The 19,619-nt window shown below is 34.4% G+C and overlaps 2 protein-coding genes and 1 pseudogene across 2 annotated transcripts; all 3 read left to right on the top strand.

Annotated features, from left to right (window-relative positions):
* The first annotated feature begins 4,343 nt into the window (after window positions 1-4,343).
* LOC136811884 (uncharacterized) lies at window positions 4,344-6,440 on the top strand. Its single transcript, XM_067068507.1, has 2 exons — window positions 4,344-4,842; window positions 5,431-6,440. Exons 1-2 carry the CDS (start codon window positions 4,479-4,481, stop codon window positions 6,438-6,440), a joined length of 1,374 nt encoding a protein of 457 aa, XP_066924608.1. The 5' UTR covers window positions 4,344-4,478.
* Window positions 6,441-8,543: 2,103 nt separating this feature from the next.
* On the top strand, window positions 8,544-11,641 carry LOC136811883 (uncharacterized). Its single transcript, XM_067068505.1, has 5 exons — window positions 8,544-8,710; window positions 9,067-9,244; window positions 10,206-10,321; window positions 10,924-11,033; window positions 11,278-11,641. Exons 1-5 carry the CDS (start codon window positions 8,573-8,575, stop codon window positions 11,639-11,641), a joined length of 906 nt encoding a protein of 301 aa, XP_066924606.1. The 5' UTR covers window positions 8,544-8,572.
* Window positions 11,642-14,341: 2,700 nt separating this feature from the next.
* Window positions 14,342-16,064, top strand: LOC136811915 (uncharacterized; annotated as a pseudogene).
* Window positions 16,065-19,619: the final 3,555 nt, after the last annotated feature.

Genomic DNA, 19,619 nt, shown 5'->3' with positions numbered 1-19,619 from the left:
CTATGCATCTACATATCTATGCATCTACTTATCTACGCATCTACTTATCTATGCATCTACAGATCCATGCATCTACTTATCTACGCATCTTCTTATCTATGCGTCTACATATCTATGCATCTACATATCTATGCGTCTACTTATCTATGCATCTACATATCCATGCATCTACTTATTTATGCATCTACTTATCTATGTATCTACTTATCTACGCATCCACTTATCTATGCGTCTACTTATCTATGCGTCTACATATCTATGCATCTACTTATCTATGCGTCTACATATCTATGCATCTACTTATCTATGCATCTACTTATCTACGCATCTACTTATCTATGCATCTACATATCTATGCGTCTACTTATCTATGCATCTACATATCTATGCATCTACTTATCTACGCATCTACTTATCTATGCATCTACAGATCCATGCATCTACTTATCTACGCATCTTCTTATCTATGCGTCTACATATCTATGCATCTACATATCTATGCGTCTACTTATCTATGCATCTACATATCCATGCATCTACTTATCTATGCATCTACGCATCTACTTATCTATGTATCTACTTATCTACGCATCCACTTATCTATGCGTCTACTTATCTATGCATCTACTTATCTATGCATCTACATATTTCTTGGTGTGTGAACATTTTGGCATTATGTTACACTTTTGTTTTCTGTATGGTTACGTAAGGTACTCGAAACTAATGATGGAGAGTGTTTCTTTTGTTAGTATTCCTTTTATGGGAGTAATTGCTCTCCTTTAACTCCGCCATTTACCCTTTCGCAGCGAGAGTGTTAATATATTGTTTTCCGATCAACCAATCACATTTCATCCATTTCGCGGCGCGCGAAAGTGGAAATTTACGGAAGCCGATTTTGGAAACATGTGCCATCCAAAAGGAAAGAAAGTGAATAATTAATTAGTGTGGTGTTGGTATATCCTGCATGCAACTGAGAGCTGATTGTTTGAATGGATATTAAAGTGAATTAAAATGAAGATTTCAAACCTTTGTAAGGATGTTATTAAATTGATTGTGAACAAGGGCGACGTTTTGTAGATTTGGACCAATATGTTTGTGAGCTAAATCAACAAGTTAATAATTATCAAGATGAGGCAAATCACAAACAAAAGGATTTGTCATTATTGCCAAACAATTCTATTTTTTTACCCTTTTGAGCAACTCAAAGACTCAGAATTTTTTTACTGTCCACATTGCAAAGAAGATACTGGGAAAAATGTACCATTAGACCCATCACTAGGAACAGAATGGGAATATGCTGAATCATCAGGCAAAGAACCTAGATTGATTTGGGACATATTTTGGTATTGTGCTCTAGTTGGTAAGATAACCAAGTGTTGTAATGGGCATTCAATTACATCGTATCACCCTGGAATTTTGCAACAAATTTCAAACTACCTATTCTTACTTTCTCACAAGCGTGGAATGACTAAGTCAACATATGACCTGATAATCCGTTTAGTTGAACAAGTCAACAATTTTAGTAGCATTGAAAGTATATTTCTTAGCAGTTTCGTCGATATCGTCCATCGAAAACTAGCTCTAATCAACAACACCAACATGCAGACATCTATTGAATTCATTGAACAACTGAAGCTGTTTACTCCATCACATGATTTTATCACTTCTTGTTTTGTTTTCAATTTTGATAACTACAAAGATGTTTATCTTTCTGAAATGGATAAACTCACCTTCATTTGGCTTTCAGGAGACCACACGTTTCGTGTGGCTGCGAATATAGGTAAGTAGCAAAAGTTACAAAGAAAGGGGTAGCATTTTCACATTGGGGGATGCCAAGAAGGGGGGGGTACGGAAAAGTGGTTTGTCGGTTTCAGCCTTATTTTTGTCGGTTATCGGTGAACGGAAAACATTACGGTGTCGATGATTGAGCTTTTTTGTTCGGTTAATCGGTGAGTGGATCGATATTCAAGCGGTTTTCGGTGACAAGTTAAGTATAATGGTTTTGGAGAAATAAATTATCCCAAGAATCAAAAAGTAAATTAACTACTACATGTAATTTTTCTTTGCTCGCTTCGCTTGCATAAAATACTGTATCAGTGACCAATTGAGTCTTTCAGATTTCAAGAGTGCATAAATGACCTTTGTTACAGGAAAACTTGGAATAATTCTGCTAGATTTAGTAGCAGTATTGGGGAACTGCCAGCGGCGGCCGATTTTTCTATGGAGGGGGACAAGGGGCACCAAAAGGCGCCTCTGACATAGGGTCCACCCCCCCAGAGATTTGGGGGTACCTAAAAAGAAAATTCTAAACTTTAAGGGGTACCTTGAAGTATTCCCAAATTTAGAAGGTATCTGATATATTTGGGGGTATCTGTAATCTCGTAAGTGGGGGCGGGGGCTGTTCTTTCTGTACGAAGTATTTTCCTTGGCTCAACCAATTTTCCAATTTTCAATCAAACCTTTTCATTGAGAAGACTTTATAACTTATGTCTTTCCCTTTTCATCCAGTTTTCTTCTCTTACATTGACGAATGAGCATAAAATCCTTTATATTGCATTTAACAATAAAAAAGGGGGTAACTCAAAGTTGGGGGGCTAAGTTTAGAATTCTAAAAATTTTGGGGGTACCAAAATGATTGGAGGTACCTGAACCCTGGAGGACCCTATGTCTGATTGCTAATTTTGGCGCCTCTTTGCTGTTATAAACCCTAAAATTAGCAGTTTTCAGCCAAAAAGAGGAAAAATATCCAAAGATTTCGCTGATTTTCGCTGATTTCGCTTGCGTAAGCTTTCCAAATATCTTTTTCTTAATAAGGGGGCGCCAAAATACTAACTCTTGAAAATTACTTCCTTACTTTGCCCAAATATTGGTTGATCAACCACGCTACTGTTTAGCAGCCCCAAAAAGATGCTCTTTCTAGGCACCAAATCTTAGAGATCTCAATCAATCAATATTAGGCTATGCTCATCCTCTAAGGAAAAGGTTTCTTATATGATCCCTATATGATGCAGAATAGACGTCTGCGAAAAAGAATAATACAATCAAAATAAGTCTGTTAATGTTTTTTCAACATTCTCGACTGGACCCAACTTTTCTTTACCTTTGAATTGTAGAGTCAATTTAGTGAATGCTTTGGGCAGAAAACCGTTGACTCGTTAATTGTTAATCAGGGACTGCGCCTTGCGAAGAAAACAGGAATTTTTTAAATTAAAGACCAAGGGCATCATTTTGGGGCAAATTGAGTCTGAAACAGGGCTATTTTGAGCACATTAGGGAGTCAAAATCCAAAATTTCCTCCTCCTTAGTTTGGCCACTTTACTATCAAAATCAAGGGAAGGGCCCTGTTGATCTGATTCATTAGATGATAGATCTTTTTAAGCCACGGCTTTGGTCTTAAGGAATTTTTGAAACTGAAAAGTTTCATGTCAGCGCAAACTCTGTTTGCGCCTTTCCTTACCAATACTAGATATTTGACAACTATTTGCCATCATACGCATCATATATCATAACTTAATTATTAGCAGCTCAAGACTTCATAGCCATGTATACAATGATGCTAGTATTTGAAGGGAAGCTGAACGGCTGAACGGCCCGCTGAAAACCACGGATGCCAAACTTATGGTTTTCAACTCAAAAAATTATTTTAGGCAAAGTGGCTTTGGATGGGGTCCATATCATCTACAATATCAATGATTAAAAAAGGCTTCTGGAGCAAGAAGGAAAAATCGGTGTCGGTGAAAAGGATAAATTCTGTCGGTTTATCGGTGAGAGTAGAGCAATTTTTGAGCGGTTTATCGGTTTTCGAAAGTCCTGTACGCCCCCCTCACAAGAAGAGGGTCCTGAGGGGGGGGGGTTTCCGGACCCCCAGGAAACTATGTTTTCCTAAGAAATCTCACCACAGCAAATGTGCTGCCAAAATTTTGTATATAATCCAAGATGGCGGACAAAAAGCGAAAAGGTCCATGTAATATGATATTTTTATATATCTTTTTCTAAATTCCCTTTACAGGCATGTACAAAGACAGAAGGTGGATCAAACTGTTTGACTCTTTATTTTGTGTTCTCAATGAAAAAGGTCAGGTAATGGGTTTCAGACTGGTTAAAGGAACTAAATTTGACCTTGTTTATGACATTTTCAAAAAACTGGCTGAGAACGAACCACGCCACACTTTATTATCATTGACAACTGTTGTTTATGGGTAAACAAATTAAATGAATTATTCCCTGGTGTTGCTGTTAAACTAGATCTGTTTCATGCCATAGCGAGATTAACCGGACAGGTTTAAAAAAAACACCCATTGTTTTTTGACTTTGTAAAAGAACTGGGACTAATATTCCGAGAAATTTCAGATTTTGGAGAGGTAAGGAAATTGCCTACTCCAAAGCCAAATGTGATTTTAGAAAATCTTGAAAGGTTCATCTTGAAATGGTCAGATGTCAGTTTCAAAGGTTGGTTTATTCTGACTCCATCCTTTAGTATGGAAATTGAAAAGCTTAAGAAACATATTAACTTAGGGTGTTGCTCTGATATTCCACCTGGTGGTGGCACAAACAAAAATGAAAATCTACATAAACAGCTGAAATGCTTAGTTTGTAGAGGAAAAATGAAAACTGAGACGGCAACTGCAATTTTCTCTCATTTGTTTTACATCCACAATTCTAAGAAGAATGGGGAAAAGTATGTACACCCTATATTCTCTAAGGGTGAACCAAGAACGTTGCCGGGAAGTGCATCCACGTTGGTCATCAATAAAGATAACAAAGGAAATAATGTAGCCGTTCTTGCTGAAGACATATTGGAGGTGGATTCAGATCGAAAAGATAATGCACAAGAACAAATTAGTAAGTATTGTAAGAATGAATTAATTGTCTGTGTGTCTGTCTGTCTGTCTGTTTGTCTGTCTGTGTGCATGTCCCAAAACTTTGGGGCAGCCTGGAGACCTCAAAAATGGTCGGATTTGGCTGAAATTTTGCACACTTGTTCCTTGGGTGAATATCTGGGGGTGTTTTTTTCATTTTTCAAAATTTTGATTATTAGAGCCTGGGATAAGTTTTTCACAGCTGCTACAATTGGGCCTCTGAATAGTTGGAAAAATACTGAAGTTGAGCCCAGTGCGTTGCGCACGTTCGACTATTTGAAGGGGGCATTCAAAAAAGTATGTTTGTCAGTTTTAGACCCCCTGCCCTCTTTATTTGCAGACTTTGATTTCAAACTACCCCTACATTTGTTTTTTATCTCAAATTTATCCCCCCCCCCCTTTTGCCCAAAAAGGTTTTTACACTTTTTAATATTAAAATGTTTTCCAGTCTTCAAGTGGATAAAGCTACTTTGAATAAAGTGAATTGCAAAAACTGTGTAAAACGTCTATTTTCATCTGCATCACTTTCGATGTTCTATTGCTAAAAATAATTCAAACTTTGATTTTATAGGTTGTGTTTCAAAGATGGTAGTGGTGTTAGGATCTGTTTTGGAAAAAATCAATGCTATGATCCCAAAAGATCTTTCAAGTCGACTTTACCGATATCAAGGTTTCGCTACACTCATCACTGAAATATGGAATCCACTTACATTTTTTCAGGCTGCGAGAAAAATGGAGTCTTTTCCAGCAATTGCTGAAGTTTTAAAGCTAATGAATCTGCACATTATTGAAACAGCAGCTGACGATTACAATGATAGTTTTCTTTTTACCATCTTCAAAGCATTGAAAGGTCACAACCTTAAATGTGCAATGGATATTGAATTGAAACCTACATTTGAAGAAAGCTGGGAAGAAATTATCAACGCTCTTTTGCATGAGGCCAACGATGTCCGCTGTTTCTTGTATGACAGTCTAATTGAAAGTGATGAAGGTAATTGTACAACATTTCTATCAGAAAATAAACTGCAGTTTCTTCAATGTGTGCTTCCTCTGATTGCTGCAAATGCCTTTTCTCTCCCTATTTTGGTGATACCTTCGTGTCATGGAATGACCATGTTTCCCATCTTACCTGAGGAAATAAGTAATGAGTTGATATTTGTTTTTTATGACATAACCATGTCTTCATATCATTTACTAACCAAACATGAGCCTGGAAAATCCAGAGCCTTTTGTCGTTGTGGCACAAGAATCAAAAAGAAAGAAGGCAAGTCAGAACCACGCTGTATCAATCCATTTATGTGTTCTTGCAAAAAAGAAAATGTGCCGTGCTCAAGTAAATGTACTTGTCGGAACTGCGACAATGCAAAGACACCACTTCAAGAGGAAACGAAACAGAAAAGAAGAAAAAGGTCACAATACTTTCTTTCAAAATCATCAGTAAATGAAATTGATCATCAATCATCAACATCACATATTAATGGAATGCATCACTACATTCTGGAAGCCTGTTTACATTTAATGTTGAAGGAAATGCACTGTGACTTTACAGATTTAACTGAAATATTTCTGGCCACAAAATAAATTGAATATTTTAACAATGTTAAAGAAGAATTGCAAGCTTCTGAAATCAACAATCTGGAGGACTTAACTTTTGATACTGTGAAAAACTGGATTAAATGGAGGCAACGCAAAAGCACAATTTTACAACAGATACCCGCATCTAATCTCTCATCTTTTTAGCTTTATTTTTTAGTCCAATTAGTATTTAAGGCTATTTTGCAGGGATTCACCATAGAGTTAGAATTTTAACTTCTTAGAAGATAATTGCGAAAAACTCTTTAAAAGCTTCAATGCCAATGGAATATTTTCACTGTGATTTATGACTCACATGTTGATAATTCAAACCCTGATTCAATTTATTGGATGAGAAAATTTTGGCAGTGCCTTCTCTTGCTTTTCTAAACAAACATACCATTTTGAAATCTTTAGTGCTGAGGTTGGTCTTCCTCATCCTCTTTTCGAAAATATATCCACTTTAATAAGTTTAAAGTTAAAAGCCAAGATTTATTATCATACATAGAGTGTCAGCTTAACTGGACTTAACTGGACAACTTTTTTCACATTTGCATAGCACTTACATAAGTTTATATCTAATATATTATTACCTATTTTGTAAAAAGGTTTTCTTGCTATTCATTTAACACAACATTACTGTCTATAGGTGTTTGAAAATATTCGGACTTTTAAAGATGACATTAATAAAAATGATATTAATAAACTGTTTTAAAATATGTTTCCTTTATGTTTAGAGAAAAAAAACTCATTAACAAATAAATTAGAAAAATGGCAGAAGAAGACAAACGAGGAAGTGAGAAAAAAACAGGTAATGTATATTTTGAGTTATGTTCAGTACTTTTTTTAAAGTGGTATTGCAGAAAGGGAAAGACTTTTTCAGTGTGTCCTTACAAGATTGGAAAATTTTGCTCCCTTAAATGTCAAAGGTAATATTTTGGTAAATCAAGATAGTGCAAAGGAGAATAAAAAGTTATCATATCATTTTTTTAGTAAATGGATAGAAGAAATTAAAGATGGACGTCTTTATATTGATGGCAGGGAACACCTGAATTGGATTCCTGAAGTTATTGGTGCAGTATACAATGATGGGACCCTTGAAGGATATATAATTCAGCACTGTCCAAGCACAGAGCAAAACCAGCTCAAAAAGAAGTTAGTACTGTACTTTTATTTCGGCGTACTGTACAACCAGGACCCGGACCGGACCCCGGACTTTTACGAAAACACGGAACCCCTCAAATTTTTCAGTTTAAGGGGGTCCGTGTTTTCGCCAAAATCTGAGGGGGTCCGTGTTTTCGTAAAAAAATTGAGGGGGGTCCGTGTTTTCGTAAAGGTCCGGGGTCCGGGTTTTCTCAGGGTCCGGGGTCCGGTCCGGGTCCTGGTTGTACAGTACGCCTTTTATTTCCAAAACCCAATTTGCTTGAAAATTGGGCCTATAGAGATTTTTAACATTGTAGTGATGAAAGGGCCAATGACATAGCATCAGCAATCTAAGAAAAGCGTAGTTTTGGAGATAACATTGTCCTACGAAACGTTTACCATTCTGCCGCATAATATCTTAAATTTTCTTTGGTAAGCTTGAGTACATAATCTCCTGTTGATTTTCTGAAAGCTCTTTAGTTTTGCGACAAAAAATCACATTTCTTTTATAAGCAACCAGGTTGCTAAGGGTCAAGGCCTCAAGTTTGCTTTTTTTTTACTATTTTGTAAAGTAAAAGCATTTTATATAATCTAAACATGACAGACGATGTTAAAAATTCCAAATGGCTTTTAATGTTTTAGAAAACTGTCCTTATGGTTATGCGGCTAATCAGGGCTAATGGCAATGGACCTTTTTTAAAGTATGCCAGCAGTGAAATTCTTTAACCCTTTCAGTCCCGAGGTTCTGAAGGCTACTGTCCCAGAGCAAATTTTACGAATTTCACTTGCCTCTAAGTAATGGGCCATATCTCAATAGAGAAGCGTTCTTTTGCAATGCAATTTGCACCCTTTTTTTCTCATAGGATTTAAGTTATTTTGACACCAAAACCTTCCCAATAAAGTTTCTCAATCTTGTAAAAAGAATGCAAATGTGACCATGAAAATGAGTTTTTACCGAACGACACGACATGAATTCTTTTACCTCAATCGTTAAAGCAATGAAGAACAAGGCTTCATTACTGACAATACAGTATGTCCAAGGCACAAAGTATGACCACTTTTTGTCACGGCTGTTTCTGAAAACCATAGACGCATACAACGAATCAGACAATCCAGTCAAACTAACAACCTTAATTGTGAGTATATCAGATAAGCTCTGTCTAGGCAGACTTTTAATAATTGTGTTCTACCTGGCTGCCGAACTATTTACAACTCTGCCTTTCAGATTGAAAGAAAGGTCTACATGAAAATTAATTCCCTTATAAATATGAAATTTAGGAATTACAGAATTAATTTCTGTTGTAGATTGCTACAGATTTTCAATCAAAGTTTTGGTGGGTAGACACCCAAAAATAATGTGATTATTATTATTATTCCCGCTAAAATTAGTCTCTTATTAAGGTAGCTACAACAGGCTACAAAGTATTGTTTAGTATTCAGCATTTTAATAAATATCAATAACCATTTTATACTTTTTCTTTTCTTTCTTCAGCGTCAGGGTAAGCAAAGTGAAGATACCTGGGCTTATCGAGTTCAATCAGAGTTAAACAGACCTGGAGTGGTGTTTTTTAAAAGGATTAACGGAAAAATTCAAAAAGTGGAGGAGGAACAATCGGACTATACAGTTACCACTACCAGTCAAAAATTCAACAAATGTCTTGAACTAAATTGTAAGCATAATTTTTAATCCTAAAATACTCTTCTTTTTTTTCTTTAATTTTTTCAATGATTTATTTGCCTGCAAAAAATAAATTTAACAGTTGGAAATAGAAAAATCAAAAAGGAAAGCAGGCCAGGAAATTACCATTCACCTAGATGTCTAGCATCTAATCAAAATGGCAACCTCAGAGAGACTTTTCAAAAGATTTGGTCCAGGGGGGCTCCTCAGAGAATTTGGGTGTGTTTTAGGGGCCTATTCTCAAATGATACAGCCTGTTTATAGGACAAGGTATGATTTTGATTTCTTTGGCTTCATTCCTTGATTCCCTGCATTCCCAGATCTTGGTAACTGTTTTAAATGGGCGAGAAACTGTATGATTAAAGAAGGTGTATCGCCTTGATAACAAAACGGTTTTAGCATCTAAGTAGATTGAAGCTGTTTAAAATTGAAGTATGTTTATTTTAGAAATATCATTTCTCATATTATTGACTTTTTTCTAGTACAAGCTGACGTGAATTTCAAGAACATAATCAAATTCGTTCAACAAAAGTCAGGAGGGAATTTTCCTGCAGCAATCCAAATCTTTGGGGCCACTTTCATGGCCCTTCATTTTAAAACTATCATGGACGAGTATGGGTTCGTTCCTGTGCCATTAGTCATCGGAGCTTCTGGTACAACAAAGTTCACCGTGGCCAAATTGGCTCTTGCATCTATTGGTGTTAAAGGAAATAAATTTGGTAAAATATTGCTTTACTATTATAAATTTGAAGAGAGATTTAAACTAAAGTTGATTCTACATGCTGCAAAGGGTACTAGGTGCTGCACTTGGATAATTATTATATATTGAATCAGATTAAATTTGTATTATTCTTTTTAAAAAATATTGCATTCTTTCTGGAAATGGAGTAACTAATTTATTTATTATGTGTTTTTACCAGATCTTTATTTAGACTTTAAACTTCTTTTTGTAGATCCGACTTATTCATCACTTGTGAACCTTGTTTCGAAAACCCAAGTACCTTTTCTTTGGGAGGATGCTGAAGATTTCAATTGCCTTGGTAAATTGGTGATGCTGATATATAATGATGTAAGTTCAGTAATGATTCGAAAATTATTCTCATTTTGTTTTGAAAGGCTTCCTGAGAGATTTAATACTGAGGCGAAATAATTTTTATTTCTAGTTCTTCAGGCTATTTTTCTTTACAAAAATCCACAACTGTTAATTTTTCACATTAGTTATTGTAAGTTTGTGTAAAAGAGCTGTTAAGATTTATTCCGCAGCATTGATAAAATGTGAAATTTTGAATTCAAAGCACTATAAATTATCAAACTTCATCATAGGACCTGAAATTTTAGGTAGAACCTTGAACTTCCCCCTGCACACTATGACGGTGTATTGCTTATTTATCCATTTGTTAGGAAATGGAAAGCAAAATAAAAATTAGTTCACACTTATCTTGAATAGACTTTAACAAGCAATAACGTTTTGATACTTTTTGCTCTACCCATGAGTCACTATTTGGAGAATAACTGATCTATCAATTGACAGCTCTCTTAAAATATTAAAGTGTATAAAAATGCTCAAAATCATAAATGGTACATGATGTAAGATATTAGTCGATTAAAAATTAGAAAGATTGGATTAGAAAGATTTAGTAGAATGACGTGGGTTTTTGTATTTTCTTTTAGTCTGAACGAGAAAAGTATGAAGGGTCATCTGAAAGTCCACATACGATGCCGGTATGCACTACCAACGGCACTTTCTTTGACAATCTCTCTGAAGGAATACGCTACAACAGGTAAGTTTGCTATGTTGATGAAAAATATTCAGTCACTATGTTTATAACAATATTGGGTTCTTCAAAAGATTTATTAGTTGACCACTTCCTCAGGACAATCAAGAGGTCGTGTAGGCGTTTCTTTTTTTTAATATAGACGATTGTAGTATGGTAAATTCTGCCCAGATGAATGTGTCAATGCAGCAGAAAGCAATAAGAAAAAAATAATGAATCTTTTTATCACTAGATACTTTTCTTTATTCAGATTCGTCCAACGTACACTTTTGATACCGTTCAATGAATATGAACGCCAAAAATTGGGTGTTATTGGAAAGTTGATGTTCTCGCATACGCTGACTACCGAGATGGGGCCGAAAGCTAGTGCCCTTTTCCCTCAGTTTTTGGAACTGGAAGAGGTGATAAAAATGAAAAATATCGAAAACGATCCCCTTATGAAGGGTTTAGAGAAGACCCTTCTTGTAAAAGAACTGTTCCATGTGTCAGACTTGAGGTCTGACAAGAACTATGCCTTAATGATGTTCTTCACTGGTAAGGTAGGTTGTTTTACTTTCAGTCAACAGTTTGAATCTAATTATTTTCTCATTTGCAATCTATCCCCTCCCTTGTGATCGATATTCGGTCCTTTGATTTCAACTTTTATATAGCAAAAAAAGGTTCACTTTACTAAGGTCTATTCGCTTTAAGAGCAGATGCACCCAAGAATCAGAAATCTGGAATCATGGGGGTCTTCACTCATCAGATTTACCTGAAATTTAGTTCACCAATACTAGGGGTCGGGTGGATCAGGCCTGCAAAATTTAAGCGCTGTAGCTTATACAGTTGGAAAGATATTAGCATTTGAAAAACGTGTAAAATACAGACCAGAATTTAAAACCTTAATATCTCTTTTAACATTAATGATATTGATCGGAAACTTGGCACAATGGTTGAAAAAAATATTCAATTGAAAATTTTTGCACACGATGACTTGCGGTCTCATTTTCCAAAAAGGGTATTAAAAGTTTCCAAAATGTTATACATTTTTAAAATCTACAGTCTATCTACTTTCTGAATCAAAAAGAATTTCTGGACAAATCAACCTATTTAAAATAACAGCCGTTTAAAACACTGCATTTTTTTTTACCTTAACAACACCTTAGTTACGGGTTGTTTCAGTTCTCCTTGATGTTTACCAAAAACTGAACTAGAGACTTTTGTTTGAGTTTTAGGAATCATTTTAGCACAAAAATTGGTGGAGTTTGTAAAATTTGTATGATAGTTTGATAATAAATATATAGTGCTTTGAAGTCATCTCGGAAAAAACATGATAAAAGTAATAGTAATACACAGATTCAAAGAAAATTTATTTTTAAACAATTCGGTCCGCGGGGAAAAATTGTACTGACTGTAGATTATAAAGTTATGATGTTTTTCTGAGAAAAATACATCAGTACATTTATAGCTATCGTGTACTAGTAAGCTTCCTATCCCACATTGTTGGTATAAATATTTGCTGGTAAAACTAATATACCGCAATTGCGTTTAGGAATTCAAATATAACTATCATAGTGACATAGACAAGTGTGATATACAGAATAAAGACGACAACAATGGAAAACAGTTTTTAAGTCCCAATCGAGTTGAGGGAAATTTGACAAGAATTAAATAGAAAAAAACATGTAACAAATGCACGAATCCTATGAAATAGGCTAATTATTAATTATATTTACTCTGATACAAGAGTGTGGGTAGATTTCAAGTCATCGTGGTGTGCAGCGGTACTCACGAGGTTCTACACCTGCGAGAACAATATGTTCTCCCGAGTGTCTCTGTATACGCCGCAAATTTTTTTTTCGTGAACGGACCGAAGTATCCTTGACGGTCAGAAGTATCCTTATTTACACTGCATGAAATATGTTTCTGACGGATTACGATATATGGAAAAAAGAGCCGAAAAATGTCTAATTTTTCGCAAGTTTTCGTTATGCGATCAGATAATATTTTCGGAATAAGATAAGGGCACCTATCTACTAAAACGTTTTTATCATATATCGCATTTCCGATAGAGTAACAATCCAAATCCGATACGCTATGTCTGAAATTTATCCGACGAAAACACAAGTAGTCGGAGCCGATAATAGTAGAAAATTAAAGTATCTGTAACAATAAATCCGTAAGTACTAACTGAAATTGCAAATAAATGCCTAAAAAAATATTGACCAGAATGTATGGACAAAGAATTGACCAGAATATTTTGTAATTTTCTCCAATTGAATCGAATCGAAACACTCAAAAGTTATTCTACTCCCACGGTAATTTACTTGACGATCAAATAACAGTAGTCAAGAAAATAATGTTCAACAGTTTCACGAGTAATTTTTCAGTATATTTTTAACAAGCTTTATATACCAAAATAATAACAAAATGATTTACAATTATATTTTAAGATAATTTACTTTGGATATATTTACATCTATAACAAAAAATGCTTAATCTAAACTGTAGGAACCTTTATTGGCATATTAACAAGCTTTATATACCAAAATAATAACAAAATGATTTACAATTATATTTTAAGAGGATTTACTTTTGATATATTTACATCTATAATAAAAAATGCTTAATCTAAGGCGTCACGAGAGGTTTTTTTGTAATCCTGCAATGCAATCGTTCCTGGACATGGAAAAGTTTAGCCTCATAGTACAAATAAATTTAGTTATTTTCTAATTCGTATACTCAAACGAAAATATCTTTATTTATCATTTTACTTTCATCTCTTCTTATTACGTTAGTGGGTCGTCTAGAAAGCCATGTGTAAATAATCTAACAACCTGTGAATAGCTTTGGACATCCGCCCTTTTTAAAGTCTAACCTCACGTGACTATGAAGCACCAAAAGAAAAATAATAAATTTATGAAATCCTTTGAGCGAGATTGAAATTGCAGAAGTGCTGAACAAAATAGATCTGATAATCTGGTGCAGCATTTCTGCAATCTTTTAGGGGTTTCCTAAGAGCGTATTTTAAGGAAATTACAATGCATGATTACAGAAAGAGCTTTCGTGTAGCCTTAGCTTTATTGGAATAAAATATAACAATAACAATTATAATTTCAAATCTAGTTTTGTGTAGATTATGTGCAAACGAGGAATCTTCATCATCTACTCTTTTGTGCCTAATAAAATACTTTGCAATAGCGCTCCGTGGTCGTTCTAAAAATAGAAATGACGCAATCTTTTTCATTACGTAATTTTTCGCGCAAAGCATTTAGGGATTTAGCATTTAGCATTTAGGGATTGATTTTCGGTCAAAAAAATCAAAACATAACAAAATGGAGACCAAGAATGGCAGTGTTTCAGTGAGAAAAGGAGCAAACAAGCATTGTTGTTGGGGAAATTGTAAAAGTGACTCGAGATTTCCAGATAAACTACCCCCAGGAACATTCTTTATTAATTTTCCACAGGTTGGGAAAGTCAAAGAGAAGAATACCCAATGGAAAAGCAACCAAGAGAAGGAGAAAACCGAGAAAGCAAAGAGATGGGCTCACAAGTGTGGAAGGAAAGGCTTTGATCATACAAAGATAACCAAGGACATTTATATTTGTTCCCTTCATTTTCATGGAGGTAAGGGTCCCACTGAAGATAACCCAGAACCTATCCTAGCCACTCTGTCGTCAACTGAAGTAGAAAAGTGTTCCAGAAAGAAACGAAAAGCTCCCACACAACGAGAACCATTACCAACAAAACCCAAGAAGCTCAAGCTGACAGAAAATACATCGATCGATGATCCTGAAGCTTTATCAGAGATTGTGTGTAGTAACATAGACACTGGTAATGATGATAAAACTGCTGAAAATAGTGCTGATATCAACAACAACACCAACAATGATTATTATAATGATGGTGCACAATCTGCTTTCCACGATCAACCTGAAACTTCAGAATCTGCTTCCCACGATCAACCTGAAACTTTTGCTGATATCGTTTCCAATACACGTACATTTATTTCATGTAATCAAGCTGATAAGGAAACACAGACCGAACCAGACAAGCTTGCCTTAAGTGCAAAAATAGAGATTCTTGTTTTGAAAAATGAAATCAAACTTTTGAAAGAAGGGATCAGAGAATCGTCGTCCACAAATAATAGGAACCCAATGTCTATGGATTACATTATGCAGTTTGAAGGAAAGACACAATATTTTATTGGTTTGTCTAGAAAGCATTTCTGGGACTTATATGATTTTCTTGGGGATGCTAAATTCAATTTGACATATTGGAATAGTACCAACAAAACTAACTCAACATCCAGAAATTTTTCATTCAGTCCCGCAGAGCAGCTTTTCATTACTCTTCTGCGATTAAGACGTGGATTCAACTTGTACACCGTCGCCCATTTCTACTTTGTCAGTGAATATACAATAAGAACCATATTCACAACTTGGATAATGTTTATCATTTTAAAAGTTTGAAAGATCTCATCTTTCCTGAGAGGCAAGCGTTCAAAAAACATTACCAAAAGTCTTCAAGCCATTTAAGAATATTCGCGCAAGTATTGACTGTACGGAATTCAAATGTGAGGTACCTCGTGACTACAAACAGCAAGGAAATATGTATTCAAAGTACAAAAGCAACTGTACAATGAAATGCCTAATTGCTGTGAATCCAAATGGTGCAGCTTGCTTTGTCTCTGATCTATTCGAAGGAAGTATTAACGATGTTGAAATTTTCCAACGGTGTGGCATTTTACAACATGTCAATTTCCAGGATTCATTTCTTGTTGACAAGGGTTTCACGGTACAGCATTTACTTTTGCCCAAACAAGCGACAATCTACATTCCACCATTTTTGGGACAACGGGAAAAGTTCACGAAAGAAGAGGTGTTACTTTGTAAGAGAATAGCAAAGACTAGAATTCACGTCGAAAGATTCAATGAACGTTTGAAAAGATTTAGACTTTTGGACAGAGTAATTCCATTAACTCTTGCCCCAATGGCATCACAGTTAGTATATGTAGGATCAATGCTTGTTAATTTTCAGGAATTTTTGTGTAAATAATTTATTTCTCCAAAAATAATTGAGAATATCACAGGCATCAGGCAAAGTTTTTCAATAAATTCGTTGTAATAGATGGGTACATTTTTCAGCACATATTTCACTCTTCTTTTTGTTGGAATTTTGAATTTTATATGGTTTCAGAAATACTTAATTTCATGATATTTGCAAAGATTTATGATCTCCTTTTAACATTTGATTATAAGAACGATTACCCTTTCATTTTTTTCTCTTTGTAACAGTATAATATTTTGGTGTGCACTAATTTATTATTTTATTATTTATAATTTGATACAATATTATTTTCAATATACTAATGCACTGAACAGTGTTACAAATACCTTTTTGTTACCTCAATGACTTTATCACTAAACTCAAATTAACTATTGGAAAAGACCACTTAAAACCCAAAAAGTTTAAATTTTAACAGGACAAACATTCGAATTTTCAAAACATTCAAAAATTTTTTGATTAAAACATTCCATTTCTTTGCAAAATATTTTCAAAAATTTCAGCCTAGATATGCATATGATTACAGTAGAATCTCTCTATCTCGAATCTCTCAAATATCTGGTCCCTAGAATGTGTTTTCAAGATAATTTCCTTTCTCTATCTCGAACAAATATTTTGGTCCTTTAAAGGTTCGAGATAGAGAGATTCTGTATTTTAAGAAAGGACTACTATTGCTTGATTATATACTTAGGCCACTATACTTTCGAAATTTTTTTCCAAATTTTTGAATGACCCCCTTGTGTTTGATATTTTTCCCACTCCCTCCCCCCACTTACCGGCAATAAGTTTAAAGTTTAATATCATATTTGAAAGCTTTATTTGCACACCCCAGATTTGGAGGAAATCTATTGTCTGGGGCGGGTGTGGGGTGGTAGTTTTTAGTATCCGAGGTTTCAATAATGCTATGATGGTCCAGGATAGGCAAGGTCAAAATTTTAACAACTGGGGAATAAATAATTGAAGAATTGTGTATCATCCACCCTATGCAATTTCTTTCCTGGAAAATTTATTAAATGAAAAATTCCAAGTATTCCTTGAGATTTTTTTTGTTCTCATTGTCCGAAAAAGAGAGCTTCGTTCTTATAAAAAAAGTACCAGAAATAACCTTCTTACACGCTTTTTTATTTATAAGAACAATTTTTTAAGAACACCAGCCACAGATTTAGGTCTTCAGAACAATAGCTGTATTGTTTGGAACAATGGAAATTTTTAAGAACAACCTCAGGCTCAACCAAAATTAACTGGTTCTTATAAAAAACAAGCGTGTACTTGCAAAAAGACAATTTTAAAGGATAATAAACTGCACTTTTTTTCCTGGAAAAATTGTAAAATGGAAAATTCCAAGAATTCTTTGAGATTTTTTGTTTTCATCGTTCGAAAAAAAAATTCATTTGCAAAAGGACAACTTTTTAAGGGTAACAAACTGCTGACAACTTATACAGTAAAAGAGTTGAAAATCAATGGGGTAAGAACATAAATGAGTATTCATAGACTATAGACTATGAATACTCATTTATGTTCTTACCCCATTGATTTTCAACTCTTTTACTGTATAAGTTGTCAGCAGTTTGTTACCCTTAAAAAGTTGTCCTTTTGCAAATGAATTTTTTTTTCGAACGATGAAAACAAAAAATCTCAAAGAATTCTTGGAATTTTCCATTTTACAATTTTTCCAGGAAAAAAAGTGCAGTTTATTATCCTTTAAAATTGTCTTTTTGCAAGTACACGCTTGTTTTTTATAAGAACCAGTTAATTTTGGTTGAGCCTGAGGTTGTTCTTAAAAATTTCCATTGTTCCAAACAATACAGCTATTGTTCTGAAGACCTAAATCTGTGGCTGGTGTTCTTAAAAAATTGTTCTTATAAATAAAAAAGCGTGTAAGAAGGTTATTTCTGGTACTTTTTTTATAAGAACGAAGCTCTCTTTTTCGGACAATGAGAACAAAAAAAATCTCAAGGAATACTTGGAATTTTTCATTTAATAAATTTTCCAGGAAAGAAATTGCATAGGGTGGATGATACACAATTCTTCAATTATTTATTCCCCAGTTGTTAAAATTTTGACCTTGCCTATCCTGGACCATCATAGCATTATTGAAACCTCGGATACTAAAAACTACCACCCCACACCCGCCCCAGACAATAGATGTCCTCCAAATCTGGGGTGTGCAAATAAAGCTTTCAAATATGATATTAAACTTTAAACTTATTGCCGGTAAGTGGGGGGAGGGAGTGGGAAAATTATCAAACACAAGGGGGTCATTCAAAAATTTGGAAAAAAATTTCGAAAGTATAGTGGCCTAAGTATATAATCAAGCAAATAGTAGTCCTTTCTTAAAATACAGAATCTCTCTATCTCGAACCTTTAAAGGACCAAAATATTTGTTCGAGATAGAGAAAGGAAATTATCTTGAAAACACATTCTAGGGACCAGATATTTGAGAGATTCGAGATAGAGAGATTCTACTGTAATCATATGCATATCTAGGCTGAAATTTTTGAAAATATTTTGCAAAGAAATGGAATGTTTTAATCAAAAAATTTTTGAATGTTTTGAAAAATTCGAATGTTTGTCCTGTTAAAATTTAAACTTTTTGGGTTTTAAGTGGTCTTTTCCAATAGTTAATTTGAGTTTAGTGATAAAGTCATTGAGGTAACAAAAAGGTATTTGTAACACTGTTCAGTGCATTAGTATATTGAAAATAATATGTATCAAATTAATAATAATAAAATAAAAATAGTGCACACCAAAAATATTAATACTGTTACAAGAGAAAAAAATGAAAGGGTAATCGTAGTTTATAATCAAATGTTAAAAGGAGATCATAATCTTTGCAAATATCATGAAATACAGTATTTCTGAAACCATATAAAATTCAAAATCCAACAAAAAGAAGAGTGAAATATGTGCTGAAAATGTACCCATCTATTACAACGAATTTATTGAAAAACTTTGCCTGATGCCTGTGATATTCTCAAATTATTTTGGGAGAAATAAATTATTTACACAAAAATTCCTGAAAATTAACAAGCATTGATCCTACATATACTAACTGTGATGCCATTGGGGCAAGAGTTAATGGAATTACTCTGTCCAAAAGTCTAAATCTTTTCAAACGTTCATTGAATCTTTCGACTGAATTCTAGTCTTTGCTATTCTCTTACAAAGTAACACCCTCTTCTTTCGTGAACTTTTCCCGTTGTCCCAAAAATGGTGGAATGTAGATGTCGCTTGTTGGGAAAAGTAAATGCTGTACCGTGAAACCCTTGTCACAAGAAATGAATCCTGGAAATTGACATGTTGTAAAATGCCACACCGTTGGAAAATTTCAACATCGTTAATACTTCCTTCGAATAGATCAGAGACAAAGCAAGCTGCACCATTTGGATTCACAGCAATTAGGCATTTCATTGTACAGTTGCTTTTGTACTTTGAATACATATTTCCTTGCTGTTTGTAGTCACGAGGTACCTCACATTTGAATTCCGTACAGTCAATACTTGCGCGAATATTCTTAAATGGCTTGAAGACTTTTGGTAATGTTTT

The sequence above is a fragment of the Clytia hemisphaerica genome, unplaced genomic scaffold (genome assembly GCF_902728285.1).
Source record: "Clytia hemisphaerica strain Z4C2 unplaced genomic scaffold, Clytia hemisphaerica genome assembly, whole genome shotgun sequence".
NCBI classification, from domain to species: Eukaryota; Metazoa; Cnidaria; class Hydrozoa; order Leptothecata; family Clytiidae; genus Clytia; species Clytia hemisphaerica.
This window is presented reverse-complemented; position numbering and strand designations above follow the sequence as displayed.